The sequence below is a fragment of the Balaenoptera musculus genome, chromosome 14 (assembly GCF_009873245.2).
Source record: "Balaenoptera musculus isolate JJ_BM4_2016_0621 chromosome 14, mBalMus1.pri.v3, whole genome shotgun sequence".
Classification (NCBI taxonomy): Eukaryota; Metazoa; Chordata; class Mammalia; order Artiodactyla; family Balaenopteridae; genus Balaenoptera; species Balaenoptera musculus.
This window is the reverse complement of record NC_045798.1, coordinates 62,578,969-62,597,456: the sequence shown is the minus strand read 5'-3', so window position 1 is coordinate 62,597,456 and position 18,488 is coordinate 62,578,969. Positions and strand designations below refer to the sequence as shown.

The 18,488-nt window shown below is 41.1% G+C and overlaps 1 protein-coding gene across 1 annotated transcript; it reads left to right on the top strand.

The window, feature by feature from the left end:
- Nucleotides 1-939: 939 nt before the first annotated feature.
- On the top strand, nucleotides 940-10,004 carry ATP5F1A (ATP synthase F1 subunit alpha). Its single transcript, XM_036874643.1, has 12 exons — nucleotides 940-1,087; nucleotides 2,610-2,688; nucleotides 3,972-4,141; nucleotides 5,979-6,152; nucleotides 6,240-6,406; nucleotides 6,612-6,760; nucleotides 7,086-7,237; nucleotides 7,346-7,570; nucleotides 8,080-8,187; nucleotides 8,302-8,446; nucleotides 9,490-9,640; nucleotides 9,780-10,004. Exons 1-12 carry the CDS (start codon nucleotides 1,028-1,030, stop codon nucleotides 9,859-9,861), a joined length of 1,662 nt encoding a protein of 553 aa, XP_036730538.1. The 5' UTR covers nucleotides 940-1,027; the 3' UTR covers nucleotides 9,862-10,004.
- Nucleotides 10,005-18,488: the final 8,484 nt, after the last annotated feature.

The following is an 18,488-nucleotide window of genomic DNA, read 5'->3' as shown; positions in this document are numbered from 1 at the left end:
CGTTGTATCATCGTTGCTGCAGGCGGGCTTTCTTTGGTTGAGGTGAGTGGGGGCTACTCTTTATTGCCGTGCGCGGGTTTCTCATTGTAGTAGTTTCTCTTGTTGTGGAGCACGGGCTCTAGGCACGTGGGCTTCAGTATTTGCAGCACGCCGGTTCAGTAGTTGTGGCTCGTGGGCTCTAGAGCGCAGGCTCGGTAGTTATGGTGCAGGGGCTTAGTTGCTCCGTGGCATGTGGGATCTTCCCAGACCAGGGCTGGAATCCATGTCTCCTGCATTGACAGGCAGATTCTTAACCACTGCGCCACCAGGGAAGTCCCCATGCTCGTTATACTTTTTAAACAATTTGCTTTAATTCGCAAACAGGATTCTTTTAGATCGACTCTAAAAGAACTGCGATTCTCCAATATGTGCACTTATCAGATCATCTAGAATGGTGTGGATGCTTTTCAAAGATTCAGATTGCCCCAGATTTTTGACTCAGAGGGTCTGGGGTGTAGCCAGCGATCTGCGGATTAATCCGCGTTAATTCCCCCAGCAGGAAACTCTCCGCTGCCAAACCGCCCAGTTGAAATAACTGTTTACTGCACCTACATCATCAAGGTTTAATAGCTGTAGCTTCGGACCCGCCACAATCAACCCCCCTGACGGTCAAGCTAGCCGCGCCCCAGGACGGGGTGACGCCAGCATCATTTCTCTGCCGGGATGCGGTCTGGTAACTGCTTCTTGGCCGGTTCCGCTACCCATGTGGTCGCCCAGGGCAACCATAAGGTCGACGCGAAAGATCAAAGTAAATGGGTAACCAATGCCTGGGCCGAAGCTGGCAAAGGTCTAATTAGTCATTTGGAGGTTCAAATCTAAAAACTATACTTAAAAAAAGTAATTACCGGCAGATTCGCGTCCGGGGGAGGGGCGGTACTTCCGGGTCACGTGTGCTGGCTCCTTGACCTTCCTCGCAGCTCGGCCATTTTGTCCCAGTCAGTCCAGAGGCTGCGGCTGCAGAGGAAGCACCTGAGGTAGAGCCGCGAAGATGCTATCCGTGCGCGTCGCAGCGGCCGTGGCCCGCGCCCTCCCTCGGCGGGCCGGGCTGGTGAGCGAGGGGTGCCGGCGGCAGGGAGGGGGCTCGGCGGCAGTAGGTGGTGATGCACGGGCTCGGCCGCTTTTTCTGCGCGGAGGGTGAGGGGCTGTGGCGGGCGGCGCCATTTTGCTCCGTTGGCCACTCGGGCTGTCCTGGGCTGGCGGCGGAAGGGCCCTTTGGCCGCCCGGTGCGGGAGGGTGCAGAGTGCTGCAGGGGAGGCAGTGACCTTCGTGTTATCCAGAGATGGCGCCTCCGGAGGATTCCAGTCTTTGTCTGAGAGAGGCCTTGAATGAAGGTCAGGACTGGGGCGCTAGTTTTCCGAGGCCTGCTGCGAAACGACGAGGTTCGGTCCCGCTGCTTCTCCGGGACTTCCTCTCTGAAGGTCAGAGCACTGTTGTCAGGCCTGGTTGAAGCGAGCTAGGGGAGCCTGACATTGTATTGAAGGTCAGCAGGCCCCGGGCTTCCACCTCTTCCCCGAGGTCGGTTCAGAGGAAGTCAATAAATGAAGGTGGTTTTCTGAATGCTTCAATAGGCGGTCTCTTAGTGCTGAATAGTGAAACGATCATGAAAACACCGTACAGGTGCAAATATGCATTTCACTGTGGCCGATACCTTGACAGCAGAGGAACTGGCTTCTAAATTGTCCCAGTCTGGCAGATTTTTCTTTGTGGTGCTTTGACGTGTTTTAAGATTTCGTCCTTGAGGAATCGTTAGTGTTTGAGAAATCAAGTAAAATAAAATAGAACATAGGTTGGAAAAAACCTGTGGAGGTCAGTGCCCTTCATTACTAATATCACTTGGAGTTAAGGACATAACCTTTAGGTCCTGTGTAAACACTTTTACATCTACTTGTTCTTTCATCTTAAGAGTAATCTCAATTTGGGAGGTGAAATAAATATATTGGCCATTTTACTACCCTAACAACCTCTGGTAGCGTTTTGGATTTCTGTTAGGAAAAAAAAAAGCATTTTTAATGATTTTCATCCAGGTCCTATAGAAGGGAGTGTCTTCAGAATTGACATTGACCAACCACAGTGTTACAACTTGAAGGAGGAGGGGTCCAGATTACTGCAGGCTTTGTTGAAGGCAGTTTTTTTAAAAAGTGCATGTGCCATATCTCTTAATTTCTAATCAAACTCTAACATTTACAGGCTTTTTTTTTTTTTTTAAGGTTAAAATAGAAAATCTATTGAGATTTGCCCCTTTTAGATTTGCCCCTTTTAGGAAGCAGTTTATCAAATTGAGAATTTCCACAACTCAATTGAAATATATCTAGTCAGTATTATCTGATGCCTTTAAAAAGAAAGATACTTTGTTAGCTGTTGCTTTTTAAAATATGCTATGCTGTTTTTAGCGTATTTATAGTGTACCAGGAGCTGCATAGTAAATTTTCACATAGATCAAAAGTGCTTTCTCAGGTGGTTAATATTTACGCTGATAATTTGATCAAGCCAAGCCTGCGTTTGTTTAAACTTGCCAGTTTTATAAAGGCTTTTTTTAAAATTAGATTTTTTAAAAACAATCCTTGCACTAGGTCTCCAAAAATGCTTTGGGATCATCCTTCATTGCTGTAAGGAACCTCCATGCCTCTAACTCTCGTCTTCAGAAGACTGGTAAGTTGTTAATTCTGTGTCTACACCACACTTAACTACCTTGTTATTATATGAAAAATGAAGTTACATTACGTAGGTTACATACCTACTGTGGATGTTTTGGGTTTTTTCCATTAGTTAGTTTTTTCTCTCAATTTTAGTTACTATGGAATCTCAGATTCTTAACCCATAATGAGCCATTTAGCCCTGTCAGTAGGTTCTCTTGTTCTAGTGAAATGAACTATAATTATGTATTTCTCTTTTGATGTTAGTACAGGTTCTTTTTTTTTCTCATAATAAATGCCCCTTTGGTGGAAACAAAGTATATATCAGGTGGTGGGCACCCTTTCTGATCTATGAATCTTTTCCTCTCCTAAAAAAACACTGAAAAAAAGCAGGTAATTTTTACCTCTATGTTTTTCAAAGACAATAGTCGGTAACCTATACCTGGCAGTCTGAATTTGCACATTGTAAATGCAATAGAGAAGTGAGGAGGTAAGCTTAGGAAGATGCTGTAGGTTGGGAAATTTCTTTTGAGATGTGCATTAGGGCTTTTGAAATAAAGTTAGGTATCTCCCACATGCTGAGATGAAGAATAGTACCTGCATCCTTTTAAAGGAAAAGTTACAAGTTTTCCCCACTATTTGAAGGTGGAACATTCTAATGAAACCTTTCCTTAGCTGAAATGGCTAAAGTGTGAAGAAGCGATTACCCTTTTTTGTAAAAGTGAAATGGCATAAATGGAACTTTCGAAAAGAGGGGGATACCTGTACTTACACTTTGTTAAACAGTTGCCTTTTTTTTGGCTGCGAGGCTTGCGGGAACTTAGTTCCAAGACCAGGGATTGAGCCTGCGCCTTCAGCAGTGAAAGCACAGAGTCCTAACCACTGGATCGCCAGAGAATTCCCAAACAGTTGCTTTTTAAAATACACTGCGTTTTTAAAATATGCTTTTTATAGAGTTTACGTTTGAGTTAAATTCAAGTTTTAACATAAATACAGATTTCCTAGAGATTAAACCAAAGAATTACAAGATAGGAAATGTTTATTTTAAGGGTATTGCTTAATTTGATTAGCTCCTTATCTGGTTTACATTTGTCTCGTGAAGTTTTCTCTCAGTCACTTGGATTCATTTTCATAGTGGTAGGTATCAAGCTTTTTTGAATAGAATGTTGGACATTATGTTTTAGAATGCAATTTGATTATTATGATCACAACTCTAGTTTATATATTTTTGGGGAAATGAGTTTTGAAAAGGTCTTTGGACCAGGCTGTTTTTGTAATGGAATTGTCCTCTCTTAATAGGCACTGCTGAGGTGTCCTCTATTCTTGAAGAGCGTATTCTTGGAGCTGATACCTCTGTTGACCTTGAAGAGACTGGGCGTGTTTTAAGTATTGGTGATGGTATTGCCCGTGTACATGGGCTGAGAAATGTTCAAGCAGAAGAAATGGTAGAGTTTTCTTCAGGTTTAAAGGTAAATTATAAAATGAGATTTTGATGTTTTAGCATTGGTGTCTCCTCACTTATTCATTTAGTAATTCAGAGATTATGTCAGATTTTTTTTTTTAACTTTGAATCCGAATCTGCTTCACTGTTTGTGTTTGTCATTATTATAGATTGCGAAAAAAATAAATTTTTTGTTAATCAAACTTTTTACCCAGGGACTGATTTACACATAAGTTGTAACCATTAGCATTGAAATATAAAACTGAGCAAATCTTCACCCAGATTTTGAGAAGTTCAAGTCTGTTTGTAGCTGTTAAGATCATCCTATACGAAAGCATTTGATAACTTTAAGTTCATTTCCGGTGGAACGTTGAAAGCCACTGACTTTGTATTTCTAGTAAGAGTAGATCTATTATTGAGAAGTGAGCTAGTGATGTAGCTATCAGAAGCTCTCTAATGATACAAGTCTACTTTTTTCTATTAGATTGAGCTTAGTTGGGCAGTAGGGTGAGAAATAAAAGTTGTAGGAGTCATGGGTTCTCTGATGAAAGCAGAGCATGATATCCAGGTGGACCAGGGGCAGTAGAATTACCCACTAATCACACAGGGGGAAAGATCTTCTTGGTCTTCTTGCTAGTGTCCAGTGTGGAAAAAGAGCCTGTTGGTGTGGAAGACTAATTATGGAGCTGAAAGTTTTATCAGTAGCTCTCAGACCTTGGTTAAAAATTTAATCTCTCATCTATAGTGTATATATCTTTGAGAGGTTAGGCTGAAATAGATGAACTGAATTTCCTTTTAGCTTTTTTTTTTTTTTTTTTTTTTTTTTTTTCCCGCTGTGTTGGGTCTTCGTTGCTGTACATGGGCTTTCTCTAGTTGCGGCGAGCAGGGGCTAGTCTTCATTGTGTTGCAGTGGCTTCTCTGGTTGCAGAGCACAGGCTCTAGCTGTGTGGGCTTCAGTAGTTGTGGTGCATGGGCTCAGTAGTTGTGGCACACAGGCTTAGTTGCTCCACGGCATGTGGGATCTTCCCAGACCAGGGCTCAAACCCGTGTCCCCTGCACTGGCAGGCGGATTCCTAACCACTGTGCCACCAGGGAAGTCCCAACAGGGCAATTATTAATTTAAATTTTAAATAGCCACCTGTGGTTAGTGACTACTCTGTTGAACATCAGATATTCAGACTAAAGATTTTGTACCTGCGATGATATTCCATTATATTTCTCTGTATTTACTGTAAGTAATTCTCCAGAGCTTCGTTTATTGACCAGAGTCAGTTCCTGGACTAGCCTTTTTGCTTTGGTTATGATTTAGGGACCTAAAATCTTACCATTTTGAAATATGATTGTAATGATGAGTGATGACCCAGCACTGTCATATTATATAGATTTGTTCTTGATTAGGTAGCTTTTAATTTAACTTTTTACTAACCTGATGAGTACAGGTTCTGACTAGATAGTTTTTTAAAATTGTTCATGGAGTTCTCACAGATGTGAATCAAGCGTGTCTTAAAATTCCCAGTTAACCTTGATTGCTTTATTTCATACTGGTCACCCAGTTCAAAAACCATAGTCAAAGGAAATGCAGTAGAAAAGCTTAAACTGTTCAATTTCTTTGCTTCTTTTAGTTCTTAGAGGATGTGATAAGATGCTTCTTAGGCTTATAATTCTAACCTATCATTATTCAAGGGAACATGTTGCTGTTTTAGAAGTCTTAACTAAGGAAGATTGTTCGTTGGAAAAATACTCACGAGTAAACCAGATCTGAAAAATCAGTATTACTTTTTCCCTCTGTTTTTGTATGTAGTGTAGGTATATGGGAAGAAGTGCCACTCAAGCTTCATGGGTATTCAATTGTGTCTTTTGTGTAGGGTATGTCTCTGAACTTGGAACCTGACAATGTTGGTGTTGTCGTGTTTGGAAATGATAAACTAATTAAGGAAGGAGATATTGTGAAGAGAACTGGGGCTATTGTGGATGTTCCAGTCGGCGAGGAGCTGTTGGGTCGTGTAGTAGATGCCCTTGGTAATGCCATTGATGGAAAGGTAGGTCTAACATTTATTAGATGTGGTTGTAGCTTCTAACAAAGAGCCAAACTGATTGTTCTGGGGTTTCTTTTTATCATTTAACAGGGTCCAATTGGTTCCAAGACCCGAAGGCGAGTTGGTCTGAAAGCCCCTGGGATCATTCCTCGAATCTCTGTGCGGGAACCAATGCAGACTGGCATTAAGGCTGTGGACAGCTTGGTGCCGATTGGTCGTGGTCAGCGTGAGCTGATTATTGGTGACCGACAGACTGGGTAAAGACTCGTTAGCTTGTTGAAAAGTTCTAACTAAAATTTGCTCTGTGGAAAGATTACTTTTAGGCTTGGAATGGTAAATACTTTGGATATCCTGGAGAGAGTAGAATGTGATAGGAGGAGGAAGAGGAAGAGGAGTGAAATTTAAGTTGGGGGATCCTTTGAAGTATTTAGTAAGATATATGTTTATTTTCTCTTTTTAAAGCAAAACGTCAATTGCTATTGACACAATCATTAACCAGAAACGATTCAATGATGGAACTGATGAAAAGAAGAAGCTGTACTGTATCTACGTTGCTATTGGTCAAAAGAGATCCACTGTTGCCCAGTTGGTGAAGAGACTTACAGATGCAGGTATTAAGGAACTGTAGTCTCATTGCTATTATCTGGGATGCTGCTAATCTTAGGATAGCTTATGCTTAATGTAGGCTGATTTTAATTACTTCCTAATGAGCTGAAGTTTCTAATATAAATCAATACAAAAGTAATAAGTAAAAAATTAGTATAAAACAGCAGCTAACTTTTAAGGTTCTGTCAGTTTCTTTAAAGTAGAAGCTATTTGGATAATTTTAATAGTAAATCACAGTAGTAAAGTACTTAGATAGTTTTTATTCTAGTCTCTAATCTAAAATCACAATATTGATAACCATGTAAAACTTAAAATTTATTTTCTTCTCAGATGCCATGAAGTACACCATTGTGGTTTCAGCTACTGCTTCGGATGCTGCCCCACTTCAGTACCTGGCTCCTTATTCTGGATGTTCTATGGGAGAATATTTTAGGGATAATGGCAAACATGCTTTGATCATTTATGACGACTTATCCAAACAGGTCAAATGAAATGTATTTTTAGACTCTGTATGTTGGTGCCACAATGGTAGTTGACAAATGTAGCCTCTGTCAAATAGGTGAACTTCACAACCCTTTTCTATACCATAGGCTGTTGCTTATCGTCAGATGTCTCTGCTGCTCCGCCGACCCCCTGGTCGTGAGGCCTATCCTGGTGATGTGTTCTACCTACACTCCCGTCTGCTAGAGAGAGCAGCCAAAATGAACGATGCTTTTGGTGGTGGCTCCTTGACTGCTTTACCAGTCATAGAAACACAAGCTGGTGATGTGTCTGCTTACATTCCAACGAATGTCATTTCCATCACTGACGGACAGGTATTGTTTTTATGATTAAATAAGTGTGAAAGCTTCGGATGATTTCAAGGCATTGGTTGAGATTAGTAGTTTTGAACTAATTTGTTAAATGCTTTTTACTTTTCATTATGGAAAATCTCAAACGTAAAGAGAATAGTATAATGAAACCCCACATATCCCACCCATTTATCAATTTGTGGTATAGTGTACTTCATTCTTGCTTTCTTTTTACCCACTATTTTCTTCCCTGTATAATTTTGAAGCAAATCCTGGAGAGATCACATCACTTCACCTGTATAAGTTTCAGTATAAATATGATACCTGTTCTTTTCTCATCTCACTCACATTTCCTAACCTCAGCAATAGAATATGCAGGTTGATTGGGTTGTGAAAGATTTGAGGAGCTCTTTACCATAAGAAGACATTTAGCATTCTTCCTGGCTTCAGCTTTTGCTACAGTGACTTAATTTTGAAAATAGTTGATTTCTTTAGGCCTGCTAATAAGCGTGAGCATTTTCCTTACATTGTAGATTTTCTTGGAAACAGAATTGTTCTACAAAGGTATCCGTCCTGCCATTAACGTTGGTTTGTCTGTATCCCGTGTTGGATCTGCTGCCCAAACCAGGGCCATGAAACAGGTAATTTGCATCACTTTGTCATTAGGTTAAAAATCAAAGTGTATTTGTATGGTGGTCTGTGTCATTGAGGTAAGTATTTTTGTATTGTGTGAATTAACCATTTCTGTATTTCAGGTGGCAGGTACCATGAAACTGGAATTGGCTCAGTATCGTGAGGTTGCTGCTTTTGCCCAATTTGGTTCTGACCTCGATGCTGCCACTCAACAACTCTTGAGTCGTGGTGTGCGTTTGACTGAGTTGCTGAAGCAAGGACAGTATTGTGAGTTGTACTTTCCATTTGGTCAAGTTCCTACTGTGTGTTAGGACCTGGGAATATCACATAGGTCTTTATAAGAATACGTGCTGTTAACCTCTGATCAAAGATGTTGTCTTTTGAATGTGATTGATACCTGTGTTACTTAATTAAAGTACAGTCCTTATCATTTGAGTGTAGATGTGAGGAAAGGTATACTAATACCCTTCTTTTGGGAGTTAAGACATAGTAGATTCCATTCCTCCCCACCGTCGCCCTCTTGGCTATATGATTGTGGAATATGGCAGATTTAAAAGAATGTTAGTGTCGGGAATTCCCTGGCAGTCCAGTGGTTAGGACTCTGCCAAGGGCCTGGGTTCGATCCCTGGTCAGGGAACTAAGGTCCTGCAAGCTGCACGGGTGCGGCCAAAAAAAAAATTAAAAAAAAAAAGAATGTTAGTGTGTACTGCCTTGCTATAAAATTTCAGCAAGTTATTTATACCCAAAACAATATAAATGCTGCTGGATGATATACAGTGCTCATGGAATATGCTCAAAGGTTACACTTCAAGGCTTAAACCATTATGAGGAAAAAACTGATTCAGGGGGTGGGAAGGAGTACTGATGTGGAGTTTCCACTTGTGAAAGTAGGCGATCTGTAGAGACAGGTTAATAATTTCTGGAAAAAGGGCTTCCCTAGTGGCGCAGTGGTTGAGAATCTGCCTGCCAATGCAGGGGACACGGGTTCGAGCCCTGGTCTGGGAAGATCCCACATGCCGCGGAGCAACTGAGCCCGTGAGCCACAACTAACGAGCCTGCGCGTCTGGAGCCTGTGCTCCGCAACAAGAGAGGCCGCGATAGTGAGAGGCCCACGCACCGCAATGAAGAGTGGCCCCCGCTTGCCGCAACTAGAGAAAGCCCTCGCACAGAAACGAAGACCCAACACAGCCATAAATAAATAAATAAAGGAGTTCCTTTAAAAAAAAGAAAAAATTTGTGGAAAAAGTAAGTGTCTCTGACTTTGGAAACATGGCATTTATTTGTTGAGCAACTCACTTATTTCTTTTCAGCTCCCATGGCTATTGAAGAGCAAGTGGCTGTTATCTACGCTGGTGTTAGGGGGTATCTTGATAAGCTGGAGCCCAGCAAGATCACAAAGTTTGAGAATGCTTTCTTGTCTCATGTTATCAGCCAACATCAAACCCTGTTGGGCAAAATCAGGTATGAACACAACTGATGTCTTCTTTTTTGTAAGCTTTAAAATGTAAAGTCTTGTTAAAATTCTTTTGAATTCTGTAATTAAGCTAGTCATTGAATTTTTATCCAGGTCAGAACTGATCGGCTTTTGTTTTCAAAATAGGGCTGAAGGAAAGATCTCAGAAGAGTCAGATGCAAAGATGAAAGAGGTTGTAACAAACTTCTTGGCTGGGTTTGAAGCTTAAACTCCTATGGATTCACGTCAAATACCAGTTTGGTTTTGTCATTGTTTCTTCTTGTTCCATTTATAAAAGGATTATTCCAATACTGCAGATGTACAGTAATCACATTAAAATAAAGGTTCCATATTGCTTGGTGGCTTTCTATAGATTCTTTATAAAGAACTGAGATTACTTTGAGGAATTGGTAAACATGTTTTTTAGCTTTTTTTACTTGATTATTATTAAAGTTAGCAGGCCTACATAATATTCGAGACTGAGTTCTTTGTAAGATTCTAGAGTGCTTTGTGATTGATTAAAGAGAAATTCACTAATTGGATATATGTGGCAAAGTTCATATTTGATAATGTTGAAAAGTCTGATTGACTTCTCTTCCCAGAAGACTGTAATTTGCATAAAGAGGTACTGTAGGCAGGAAAAGAATAGGGCAACTAAAATTGTCAAGGAAATAAAAAAAATGCTAAGTGAAGAATGAAAGATTAGGACAAAAATTGAGAAAGGAGGTATCAGAATAAAATTGTGAACATATCAATATTTTCTCATTTTGTGCTTTAATGTACCTTTTATAAGCTGCAGTTCTTAATTAAGTGATCAAGTTTTCATGGTTAGTATTTTTGGTCTTATTTAGGAAATTTTTACAGTCAGAAAGATAACTATATTTTCTACTAAGAGTTCTAAAGATTTGCTTTGTCATCTGAGCTTAATTCAGTATTAGAGTTCTCCAGAGAAATAAAACATAAACATAGCTGTATAGGGAGATAATGGGGTTGGCAAGTTTGAAAGGGTAGATGGGCAGGTTGGAGACCCAGGGAACAGTTGCATCTGGAGGTAGAATTCCTTCTTCCATGGTGGACCTCAGGTTTTTCTACTGGATGAGACGCACCCACATGGAGAGTAATCTGCTTTACTCAAAGTCTACTGCTTTTTAAGTGTTAACCATCTAAAAAAATACCTTCACATGGGACTTCCCTGGCGGTCCAGTGGTTAAGATTCTGTGCTTCCAATGCAGGAGGAGCAGGTTCGATCCCTGGTTGGGGAACTGAGATCCCATGTGCTGGGTGGCACGTGGCCAAAAAAGAAAACCTTCACGGCAATGTCTAAACTGGTGTTTGACCAAAAACTGGATACCATAGCCCAGCCAAGCTGACATAAAAGATTGACCATCATCATCCATTTGGAGTTGTATTTTTGTGTAGAGGTCAGACATCTTTTTTTTTTTTCCTTTTCCATCTGTATATCCCGTTTTTTCAGCTCCATTTATTAAATGGTTCTTCCCCACTTAAACTATCATAGGGGTGTTGTATTTAAATTTCACCCATGCCTGTGTCTTTTGGGGCTCTATTCATTTTTAAATTAACACAGGCATATAATTTAATGAATCAAAAACTCAAGACAGGGCTGTTGATGAAAAATGGCAATCTCTTGCTTGTCTACCCCCAACTTTTCAGCTCTCTTAAAGAAACTAACTTCATTTATTTCTATTGTCAGTTACCTCTATATTGCAGTTTTTATTATGCTGCTTTTATATTATATGTGTGATCTACTGATCTCACCCAATAGGTAAGAATTTTTCACGTGGACACTCACACTACCCACCCTACCATAATTCTCTGTCATTACAATATAAACATTGTGATTTGCGGTAAAGAAATTTTGCTTATGTGACTTATTTATGAGCTGATGAAAGCCAAAATGTTTATGTTCTTCTCAGTCTCGGTAGGCTCTGTATAAATAGAATACTTTAAAACTGTACTAGTTTAATTTGTCTAATGATAGATGATACTGATACTAAAAGAACAGATATGCCCTATGAAAAGTTTTTGTGAGTCTGGTCATTTAGATTTTAGTTTCTACTGTCAATAAGCTGTATGAATTTGGTAAGTCATTTAAATTTTTGTTCATGTAAATAAAGAGTTGTGCTAGAACATGTCAAGAATTCTAAGCGTATGGCCCTTTCCCTGATTTTACTGAGCTAAAGCCCAGCCCATTCTATTGCAGCAGTGAACCAGGAGCAACAAATTCTAAGATTCAAATGTATTTTTTTTTTTAATCACTCAAGAGACTAATGTGATGGGGCACTTCACCTGGCTGTTCTGAACAGGCAGGCCTGAATACTCTGATTAACAGCCTTCTTGTGTGGCAGCCAAATGGCCTATCATAAAATGGTTTTTGTACAACTTACAGAGGAATGGTGAACGTCTGAAAAGGTACTTGACCTTTGAAATTTGATGTTTTATGGCTTTCAGATACGTATTTTAAGGTCTCTTGATAATAAAGTCTATGATTCTAGAAATTAAGATAGGCATATTTTATTTTTTATAAATTTTAAAATTTTGTTTTTGGTTGCGTTGGGTCTTCGTTGTGGTGCGCGGGCTTCTCATTGCGGTGGCTTCTGTTGTTGTGGAGCAGGGGCTCTAGGTGCATGGACTTCAGTAGCTGCGGTGTGCAGGCTCAGTAGCTGTGGCTTGCGGACTCTAGAGCACATGCTCAGTAGTTGTGGCACAGGGGTGCTGAGTTGCTCCATGGCATGTGGGATCTTCCTGGACCAGGGCTCGAACCCACGTCACCTGAATTGGCAGGCGGATTCTTAACTGCTGCGCCACCAGGGAAGCCCAAGATAGGCATATTTTAAATAGTGCTTAGTTTATTGAGCATCAACTATGAGATGAACACTAAAGAAAGGTACAAAGTGAGCAAGGCAGAAGGATCCTCTCAGTAACTTATCTAGGGTTAGGGAGGGAGGACAAAAGACATTTAATGTAATGATGACTTTGTAAATACTGTGCAGCTACTACCTAGAAATACAAATAAGATGCAGTAAGTAACCAGTACAAAATGCCATTTGAATTAAAAATGAATACCTACTGGTAGAGCTGGAAAAGAGCTCGTGTTGGCATTTGGCCAGAGGAAGACTTTTTACTTTTTTAATTTTATCTATTTTTGGCTGCATTGGGTCTTCGTTGCTGTGTGCGGGCTTTCTCTAGTTGTGGCGAGCAGGGGCTACTCTTCGTCGTGGTGCACAGACTTCTTGTGGTGGCTTCTGTTGCGGAGCACGGGCTGTAGGCACGCAGGCTTCAGGAGCTGTGGCACGAGGGCTCAGCAATTGTGGTTTGTGGGCCTAGAGTGTAGGCTCAGTAGCTGTGGCGCATGGGCCCAGTTGCTCCACGGCATGTGGGATCTTCCCAGACCAGGGATCCAACCCATGTCCCCTGCATTGGCAGGTGGATTCTTAACCACTATGCCACCACGGAAGCCCACTTTTTTTTTTTTTTAAGTGGGTTGAAGTATAGTTGATTACAATATTGTGTTAGTTTCAGGTGTACAGCAAAGTGATTCAGTTATTTTTTCAGATTTTTCCATTATAGGTTATTAAAAGATATTGAATATAGTTCCCTATACTATATAGTAAATCCTTGTTTATATACAGTAGTACATATCTGTTAATCCCATACTCCTAATTAATCCTCCTCCCTTTCCCCTTTGGTAGCCATAAGTTTGTTCTGTGAGTCTGTTTTGTAAATAAATTAATTTGTGTTATTTTTTAGATTCCACATACAAGTGATAATCATATAATATTTGTCTTTCTCTGACTTAGTATTTTTTTAAATTAATTTATTTACTTTTGGCTGTGTTGGGTCTTTGTTGCTGCGTGCAGGCTTTCTCTAGTTGCGGCGAGTGGGGGCTACTCTGTTGCGGTGCGCGGGCTTCTCATTGCAGTGGCTTCTCGTTGGGGAGCAGGGGCTCTAGGTGCGTGGGCTTCAGTAGCAGCATCCAGGCACAATAGTGGCTCACGGGCTCTAGAGCGCAGGCTCAGTAGTTGGTGGTGCACGGGCTTAGTTGTTCCACAGCATGTGGGATCTTCCTGGACCAGGGCTTGAACCTGTGTCCCCTGCGTTGGCAGGTGGATTCTTAACCACTGCGCCACCAGGGAAGTCCCCTCTTTACTTTCTTTTTAAATTATGAAAATACTCAGACCTAAGAAAAGTTGAAAAAATAGTACAATTAACACCCATTTACTCTTTATCAATATACACCTGTTGTTAATATTGTGATGCATTTGCTTTATTCATTCATTACTTCGTTTATTCATTTTTCTGGTGAACCATTTGAGAGTAAGTTGCAGGCATCCTGACAGTTTGGACACTTGAGCTAAAACATTTCAGCATCTATATCCTAAGAATAAAGATATTCATCTTTATAACCACAATACCACTATTACACCTAAGAAAACAAACATTGATTCACTAATATGCAGTCCTTAATAAAGTTTCCCTAATTATCTCCCCAGCATCTTTCACTGAATGGTTTTGGGATCTGTTGATTCTTGCCTGAAATAGTTACAGCATTGGGAGTTTTAAAGTGGTGGTTTTATAATTCCTTTCTACATTGACTAGCTGGCATTTTCTCAAGGAAAGCTTTCCATCTCATATCAGTATGAACCACAGATCGCAAAATCAGCAGTGGGAAGATGCTCCTGGAGTAATTAATGTATGGAGGAAACCAGGTGTAAGCCTTCTAGTCCTCTCCCAGTGCAAGGGTTTTACTGGGGCTAGTCACATGGGCACCTTCTGCCTAGCATGTACTAAAATTCCAGACTCCCGGAAGGAAACAGGTACTCAGCATAAGTCACGTTGTACAAACAGTTTAGGCACAGAATTTTTATATCAGTGTTGGAACTGAATACCAGTCAAGTTCCTAGATGCTAGTCAAGGGCTAATCTTGCAAGCAGGCTTTTCTCAGGATAGCAGCAGTCCCAGACCTGCCTATATATTAACTCTTTTGCACAGGCATCTTTAAAACAATAATTATCAGCAAGACCAACCTGCAATATTGACCTCACTTGTACTCTCCAGGGGTCCTGCATTTAGCCAGTTAAAACAAATCCTATTAACCATAAAGATGTATATTAGAAAGGTGGCTTACACAAGTTTCTGTCTGAACCTATTTTATTTGGTCAAGGCATCAACTCGAGCCCAGCACAGCTCTGGCCCCTGTACTGAAACTGACCTGAAAGCCTTCCTGAGCTGAGGCAGCATCATGATAGTACAGGAGTATGGTATATTGTCACAACTAATGAACCAATATTGATACGTCATAATTGACTAAAGTTCATCCTTTATTCAGATTTCCTTAGGTGTTTTGTTTTCTACTCCCCCCCGCCCCCATGAATTTCTTTAGTTTTTACTTAATATCCTTTTTCTGTTCCAATTTCACATCCAGGATACTACATTAGTCATCACGCCTCCTTAGGTCCCTCTGGGCTGTGAGTTTCTTAGATTTCCTTGTTTGTAATGACCTTGACAGTTTTGAGGGATAGTAATTAGGTATGTTATAGAATGTCTTTCACTTTGATATTTTCCTCATGATTAGACGAGGGTTATATGTTTTTAGGTGAAAGACCACAGAGGTAAATTACCAGTCCTCATCACCTGATGTCAAGGGTACATACTGTCAATGAGAATTATGACTGTTAATGTTAATCTTTTTTTTTTAAATAAATTTATATATTTATTTTTGGCTGCATTGCGTCTTCGTTGCTGCGTGCAGGCTTTTCTCTAGTTGCGGCAAGCGGGGGCTACTCTTCATTGAGACGCACGGGCTTCTCATTGCAGTGGCTTCTCGCGTGTAGAGCACGGGATCTAGGCACGTGGGCTTCAGTAGTTGTGGCACACAGGCTCAGTAGTTGTGGCTCGCGGGCTCTAGAGCGCAGGCTCAGTAGTTGTGGCGCACGGGCTTAGTTGCTCCGCGGCATGTGGGATCCTCCCGGACCAGGGTTCGAACCCGTGTCCCTGCATTGGCAGGCGGACTCTTAACCACTGCGTCACCAGGGAAGCCCAAAGCAGACAACTTTTATACTTTTTACTTACTTATTTTTAAATATATTTATTTTTATATTTGGCTGCATTGGGTCTTTGTTGCTGAGCGCGGGCTTTCTCTAGCTGCGGCGAGCAGGGGCTACTCTTTGTTGCGGTGCGCGGACTTCTCCTTGTAGTAGCTTCTCCTGTTGCGGAGCATGGGCTCTAGGCATGCGGGCTTCAGTAGTTGTGGCACACAGGCTCAGCAGTTGTGGCTCGCGGGCTCTAGAGCGCAGGCTCAGTAGTTGTGGTGTATGAGCTTAGTTGGTCCGCGGCATGTGGGAGCTTCCTGGACCAGGGCTCGAACCCGTGTCCCCTGCATTGGTAGGCAGATTCTTAACCACTGTGTCACTAGGGGAAGCCCCCATACTTTTTAGACAAAGAATACATTTGATAGGAATTGTCAGGACAAAGAAACTTAGGCTTTGGGTGCTTCATAACTGAGTCTAAACAGAGTTTGGGCTCGGGGTAGTAAATGAAAGAATTACAGTAACAAGTTTTGTTTATATAGGCTTCTTGGCCCTGAATTCCATAATCTCTGGTGATAAGAGATTAGAGATAAGATATAAGAGATAACCTCCTAGTACAGGGAGGGCACCTTTCAAATGGGAGATTTATTTCCTGCTTTCAGGGAGACAGGATGGTCAAGTGTCCCTCTTGCATTTGCAATTTAAATAACTTTAACTCAAAATCAATATGCCACTGAGGCATATTTTGCGGGTGGTCTGCCTTGGGCCCCAACAATGGTACTTACCCTAACCCTTGCTTTGATCCATGCAGCTAGTAGCCCTTGGGCACTGAAGCCTCCTCCTGGAAGTTTTCCCATTGTATTCTATTCCTGTCCTGTTCTGACCCTCTGTTCCATTCCTCAATCTACTCAGTTTCTAATCTTAGTGACGAAATCCATCCTCTCTGCTTCTGACATTGTCTTGGCAGACCTAATACAGCTTACTCCTGCCCTCTGGTGCTTTTGTACCATGGCCTCTGCTTGGCCAGGTCCTGGTCCTCGGATCCTGGCTTTACCTCCTTGGCCAAGTTTGCTCCCGTCTCCTGGAAGGGAGGGATCGGACTATGGGAACTGAAGTAAAAATTGGTTCTGCTCTTGATGATCAGAGAGAGCTTATTGAATTCCCTGGCTGGCTCCATCATTTGTCTAATCCATGAGAGTACTTGAGAAAATATCATCCTTATCTTGAGGTGCTTTTCAGTCTTCTTGGGGAGGTAAGCTATCCAAGAGGAACAGAAATTAGAGAAGAACATAAGGATATAAATCATATTTCATTAAGGGCTAGTTTGTGTGACAGGAATGACAGTTTCTAGAAATTCAAGAAGTGAGAAGACAGGGCTGGAGAAGGTGGGGAGGTGGTGGTGAGATGGAACTTGAGCAGGAAGAAGAGCAGCACCCAGGCTGCCTGCAAAAGAGGAGCAAAGTTGGGATGGCAGAAAAGCCTGACTGGCCTGGGGTGAGGAGAGGGGAGGAAGCCGGGGAGTGAAGTGGGAAAGGTCAGGGTAGGGAGGGCCTTGACCACACAGGGGCATTTGGGACTTAATTGTGATGGCGAACGTGGCTTTGTGAGGAGAGCAGAGACAAGAAGAAAGCAGTGTTGCAAGAAGGAACAACTAAGAGGAGTTGGCGGAGGGGAGGAAGGGGAGGAAGAGGAATGCAGACCGATAGGTGTGAAGGAAAATTGGTGATTTTAGTGGGCATTTGTTAACTTTTGCCACTCACCATCCATTTATCCTATTTCAGGGAAAAGATCCCTATTTCCTTCTGGGGAAGCCTCCTTTTCCTCCATAACTTTTCTGGAAAACAGTTTGACAGTTTTATTTCAAAACCTTAAAAATGTTTATATTATTTAACCTGTAATGCCACTATGAGGAATTTTTTGTGAGGTATAGTTGAATTTCAATGCTAATTTCTGCTGTACCGCGAAGTGATTCAGTTATACGTATATATACATTCTTTTTTAAAATATTCTTTTCCATTATGGTTTATCATAGGATATTGAATACAGTTCTCTGTGCTACACAGTAGGACCTTGTTGTTTATCCATTCCATATATAACAGCTTACATCTACTAGCCCCAACCTCCCACTCCATCCCTCCCCCAAACCCCTCCCCCTTGGCAACCACAAGTCTGTTCTCTATGTCCATGAGTCTGTTTCTGTTTCGTAGATAGGTTCATTTGTGTCATTTAGATTCCACATATAAGTGATATCATCTGATATTTGTCTTTTTCTGACATATTTCACTTAGTATGATAATCTCTAGTTGCATCCATGTTGCTGAAAATGGCATTTCATTCTTTTTTATGGCTGAGTAACATTCCATTGTATATGAGTACCACATCTTCTTTATCCATTCATCTGTCCATGGACATTTAGGTTGTTTCCATATCTTGGCTATTGTGAACAGTGCTGCTATGAACATTCCATTATGAGGAATTTTAACAAAAATTTATATGAAAGATATTTATCACAGTAATATTTCTAAAAGCATTAAGAAAATGCTAAGGAAGTATTGGTATATCCACTTGATAGGAAATTATGCAAAAGTTAAAAAATGACACTGAAGATTTTTCTTTTTAATTTTGGGGGGGGGGGATTTGAAATAAACTCACATTGTATAAATTCAGAGGTCCAGAGGGCATGAAGAAAAGTAGGTCTCCTTCCCTCCTATGCCCCTCTGCCCCATCCCCCCCATCAAAGAGACCCATTTAAAACGTGTGTGTCTATTTTTTCCTCCTCACCCAATGGCAGTTTGTTTTGCTTTTTTTT